This window comes from Schistosoma mansoni, chromosome W (assembly GCF_000237925.1).
Source record: "Schistosoma mansoni strain Puerto Rico chromosome W, complete genome".
NCBI lineage: Eukaryota > Metazoa > Platyhelminthes > Trematoda > Strigeidida > Schistosomatidae > Schistosoma > Schistosoma mansoni.
Window position 1 is genome coordinate 16,689,770 of NC_031502.1, and position 5,800 is coordinate 16,695,569.

A 5,800-nucleotide genomic window follows, 5' to 3' on the forward strand; every position below is an offset into this window, starting at 1 on the left:
AGAAGAAGTGACATTATGCTCAACATAAGAGATAATATATCCGAACGAGACCAACTCAGCAATACAATACGATTTATTGGTCTTTCACCTAATGTTTCCAACATTTTGCAAAACAGTTCCAAAGCCACTGGAGTGCCTAGACCCTGACTCATTGTAAAACTGTAAACGTAATCATTTCAGCGAAACAATGCATAACACTATTCTTCCCAAGTCAGAAAGCATCGACCTTGAAATATTAAATCTTGCTCAGATACACAAACACTTTGAAAACTGATTCCGTTCAATGACAACGTATTACAGTAAACAGGTACTCGAATGCTGAGAAAATTTAATTCCGAGGACTTTATAATTTTCATGGTGAAAAGTGAGTGATCGTTCGCTTTTACGCAGTTCAAGGAATTATCACACAAGTTCTATGGTTTTACTAAGTAAAAGTCATATCTTATACAGAAGTAAAGGCACGGATTAGCAAGGCAAGGACCGCATCCCTGAAAGCATATGGAACTCAAGACAGCTGTCAGCCAACATCAAAGTCATAATCTTCACTACGAACATCAAGACAGTCCTACTGTATGGAGCTGAAATTTGGCGAACTACCACAACCATCTTCAATAAGGTACAAGTATTCACAAACTACTGTCTGCATAAAATATTCCAGGTCTTTGGTCGAATACAATCAGCAACAGCCTACTATGGGAAAAAACAAACCATCCTCAAACTGATGAGGGCATTAGGAAAAGTCGCTGGAAATGGAAAGTTTATGGAAAGTTTATAACTCGTTCCTAACTGAAGTTCTATAAGTAGTCTTGACTTTAGATTTATTTTCGTGACCAAGGTTATTATTTTGAACCTTCCATGTACCTTATCAAACTGCATGTTAACCTGACCCGTGCACGTGTTGCATTATATCTCCATTCTTTTTAAAGTAAACAATCATTTGAATCGCCTTTAACGTTTTTCACTAAACCCATTAAAGTAGTTATTGCTATACGTATTTAGGTTTATGAATTGGTCTCAAAAGACTAACGAAGTTTAGATAGTCTAGTCACCGAATTGAGTTACTATCATACTGTACTAATATAATAACTAAATTGTCAGGTAGTTGATGGCCAAACGAACATTTAAAATCAAGACAGATGCATCTGAAATCATATATTAAGGTTATGAATTCTATTTGTTGATAACTCGATAGGAAAATTGGTAGTCAGATGACAAGTAATCTCTTATGAGATTGTGAAAATTTTCTTAATCCCCTTAAATTCTCTGCTATGGAAGACAAGAAAAATGGTGGCATATAAGACGCAAATTTATCAATAAGTAATTAAAAATCTTTGATCAAATCAAATCTGGTTCTTCCGTGTGACCAGAAAAGTTGGGTTAGTGTATAGCAAGCCCATTCAACTATTGTATTATTTGTGTGCTCTCTGTAATCTTAACATTTAGTCCACTTTGTAAATTTATGTGTGAGTCTGATTGAGCGCATATGTCTGCACATCAATCTTTAATCTATTCTCTCGTTGGTTGTAAACAAATACAATCAATCCACAACCTATTGACACTCATAAATATATATGGATTTTTTAACACTCATTGACACACACACTCATTTGTTTTCCCGGTGTGCTTGCCATCTTTACGCTTGTGAATTTTTACCGAGCTTCAGCGATAAACCATCTATATAACTGGTATTAAGGCTTTTGAATAATCTCGAGTAAACCCGTAATTCTACTAGATTTAGCCTGCATTAAATATTCAGTTAGCGGGATATTATTTTTTTATTGGAGTCAGATATATAGGTATTAACCCTCTACAAGTTTAGTCACTCTATCGTCATACAGAAGCGTGGCCATCCCGGGAATCAGCTTCGTTCCGTTTCTTTGAATCTCTCCCAACAACTCGCTGTCTCTATTCGGGCAGAGGCTAGCCACTTGTATGTAATATCCAAGTTTCGGGCGAAGGAACACTGTCGAAAATGTTTCAACACTGATGTGGCTAAAGGGCTTCATATATAGACCATAGGGTTCTTAAACCTGTGGTGTCTATCGCGCAGCATTACGCCGTATGTTTTGAGTCTTGACTAAAGATGAATCCTGGGTGATTGTGTACCTGGGTAAAAGGTAGCTCAATGTTACTCACCTTGTAAGTATCTGTACTTTGGTGACCAATATGCATCAGAACACAGCTGAAAGTACTTATCCGCAACTGCTTTTCAGAATGAGTCGAGTTTTCGTCTGGATACTCAACACAACTAATTCCAAATAATCTCACCTGAAATTTTAACAGCCACGCTGATTAGGCTAGGGAGTTGTTGTTTCTCAGGTTTGTATCTCGTACCTGTTTTGAAGATTGGACTCACTGTAGTATTCTTCCGATATTTTGGTAATCGGCCTTGGCTTGTGTTCAGACAAACATGTTTCTTTGGTGTTTGCGATTAAACTTATCAATTCATTTAGTATTGTAGGATGCATTTCATCGAGCCCCATGGCGATACCGAAACAATGAATATGTCACAGGTATTGAGATAATTTTAGAATACCTGATCAGCGAGACTATAATTTATGGGCGAACCAATCTGGCAAAAGATAACGGGTTCTGCATTTTGGCGTGAACTTCACTCATCCGTTTGGCGAAATACCGTCTTGGAATTATAGCTGATATCAGTTGGTGATGAAAAACGTAAATTTAATTTCTAATCCTAATCATCAACTGTGAATCCTAATCCTAATTCCTCATACACGTTTATAATCCTCAGTTGGTCTTAGTTATTAGGTGGGTACACTCGAGGTCACTTTAGGGTCGCTCAAAGTCGTCCATAAATTATAATCTCTCCTACCTGATCTTTACCATAAGTGTCCTCCACTAATGACGTAGTAGGGATAGGTTTATCACAAAAAATTAACAAGTTTATGGTCTTGATTCATTAGATCCGTATAAAAATCTCCGTCCCAAAAGATGACATAATATGAGAAGCTAAAGTACATCCCAATTTACAAGGAATTAGGATAGAACACGAAAGAAGCCGTGAAACTCCTAATTAGAGCAAGGAAGTTTTGGAGTTTCCAACCGTGAGCGGTATTAGTGACACGCTCTTATGTATCTGCCAAAGAATATCCGATTTTTCACTTTGATTCAGTAGGTGCTGGGGGGAACCATTCTGAGTATTACTTCTCGATCACCCTTTGGTTTATTGTTTAATAAATTTGCCTTTCACATTTGGAGACAACGTGAATAGAAACACAGATCACTTTGACCAAGAAATTTTTCGTACTACGTAGGCGCAGAATGAAGTTGAAATTACCATGTATGGTGTTGTTAACGGATTCTGTTTTCTTTCTATTTCAAGGCAAGCAACGAGAAACTCTTTGGAGGAAGAAGAACAAGCCCTGCATACACCGAACTCACAAAACGATTCACAGGACTATTTTGTAAATTAGCTTCTCCTTCTGTACATACCCTACCAGTTTTGATTTTAGAAAATAAAAGACTTGTGGCTTCCACTCCGTGTTCTCTTTTAGTGTGAAGTTCTCGATTAACATTGCGTGTTGTGGTTTCAGGTCATCTCCGCCTCTTTGTGACTGCTGATAACATGCGTGCAATTAGTTCTCCATTTACTCAGAAAAGTGTAAAGTTTGAAGTTCAATATTAGGGCAGAATTGACCTTGTTCGGTTTTCAAATAGTCCGTTGTCATGCTTGGTTCGTCCCCTCGTAATGTTGTGCGTGTAGGGTCGAGGCGCAGTAATCTGGCACTTCTACAGACTGGAATGGCAGTTAATTTACTCCAAAAACAGAATCCACATATTCTCTTTGAAGTTGTGGAGATGGCAACTGTCGGCGACAAAATTCTTGACGTTTCGTTATCAAAGATAGGTGATAAAAGTTTATTCACAAAGGAACTTGAAAATGCCTTACTTAGTGGAGAAGTTGACCTTGTCGTACACTCACTTAAAGATGTCCCATCAACCCTCCCTTCTGGCTTAGTCCTTGGGTGTGTGTTTGCCAGAGTATCTCCAGAAGATGTTGTTTTGATGGCTCCACATTATCGTGGAAGAAAACTTTCTGATCTCCCTATCGGATCTACAGTTGGAACAAGTGCTGTTCGGCGCGTAGCCACACTTACACGCAAGTACCCACATCTAAAGTTTGTATCCATACGTGGAAATTTAAACACAAGGCTTGCCAAACTCGATACTCCTCCAGCTTCCAAGGATAATTGCTGTTCAGGCAATCCATCTCCAAGTTATGATGCGATCATTCTAGCTAAGGCGGGCGTTGAGAGGATGGGCTGGTCGCACCGTATTGATCAGGTTGGCTATTGTATTGCTTTGAGTAATTAATATGTGACCGCAACTTGTTTAAAAATTGAAACGGCTATTAATTTCTTGACGATAATAATCACTTCTTCCATGGATTTGTATGACAACAAAAATCAAACTGCCCCTAGATGCCCTGGTACAGCTGAAGGTGGGGTTGGTCCACTTCCTCTCTAAATGCTCCCACATGACCACGCGTATACAGCCACTGCCTTCTCGCGAAGAGAGTGTTGTCTACGAAATTGATAGAAAGAAAAGCAAATGTCTGGCCCTTTAGACGGGATTCACTTCCGGGGGGGTTGAAAAATTCTGGTTCCGAACCAATAGTGCATGTTGGCTTCAAGATCCCGAGGGAACGAATGGCATATGAACCATTTATTAGTCACCGGCCATCATGGAACCGCATCTCCTTACGTTGCTCCACTGCCTTGTGGATCAGACCTCTAGGTCAAAGGCTTGGGACGTGACCACCTAAGAAAACCATCTGCTTTAATCCAAGCACACGAGCAGTATCTCAGCCCACACACAAATCAAATGACTTGTGTGACGCAGGTTTATTCACTGCCCCTTTGTACCAATATTTATGTGTTCAAACAAATCAGTAAAGTTCTTTTCCACTAGGCATCACTCACGTAACAGTAGAATTCCGCGAATGACTTTTATTCCAAGAACAGTTAAATACTTAATGCTTAGATATCTTAAATTCCTAAAGTCATTTGCTCCAGGTACTTATGGCCATCGAATCGTCATCAACCAGCTTTTTTTACCTTCATGACTATTTTCTGAGAACATTTGCCTCTAAAAATTAACACGCGTAGTCCAGTATGTATACTGGTTTTGTATCAATTTACCTTGATAACTTCATGCTAGGTTTAGATATCCATTTGTATGAGTTGCCATTAAATGACCAAACTGCACTGAGTTGAATAAGTGTTCTCTTGATTTATAGTTGATCTAATATTGATCATGTGTATGACTGAGATTTTGACGTCGTATGTAAACAAATGTTGATGGAAAAATTAGGTAACACTTTGGCATTCATTTTTGGTGATTTGTGTTTAAAGCTTTCCTGCTGCGTTAAATATTTGTACCCAAAACATGTACCTTTCGAGCTAATGATGCCCAACCTCACCTTCAAAAGATTGCTTATATTCAGTGATAACACCCTTGTTCATTTCTATGAATATAAACATCAGAATAAATATGTGTCACATAAGATTAATTAGATTGTGTAGAGATGGAAAAGGAAGATGGGTATAATATAAATGAGTCAGTAAGAATTAAAAAATAGGAGCTCAGTTAAAAAGGCACGACCAGAAAGAATTCCTTTAGTTTAAGAAGTTCTCATTTATATGAAGGAATTGAAAGAAAATTACAGCAAGACCTCCACTGGCTTCTATCCTGGTAGATATTTGATGATGATGAAGTTAACCAAAAATGGGGATAGTGGACAACCTTGTCGAACACCACATAAGGTTGTAAAATCAGA

The 5,800-nt window shown here is 38.3% G+C and overlaps 1 protein-coding gene across 1 annotated transcript in view; it reads left to right on the forward strand.

Annotated features, from left to right (window-relative positions):
- Positions 1-3,667: 3,667 nt before the first annotated feature.
- The window catches only part of Smp_095130 (putative porphobilinogen deaminase), a 7,579-nt gene continuing 5,446 nt past the window's right edge, over positions 3,668-5,800 (forward strand). The window contains exon 1 of the mRNA XM_018788774.1: positions 3,668-4,305. Within this exon, the coding sequence (XP_018654284.1) occupies positions 3,688-4,305 (618 nt within the window). The 5' untranslated portion in view covers positions 3,668-3,687. The remainder of the gene's footprint in view (positions 4,306-5,800) is intronic.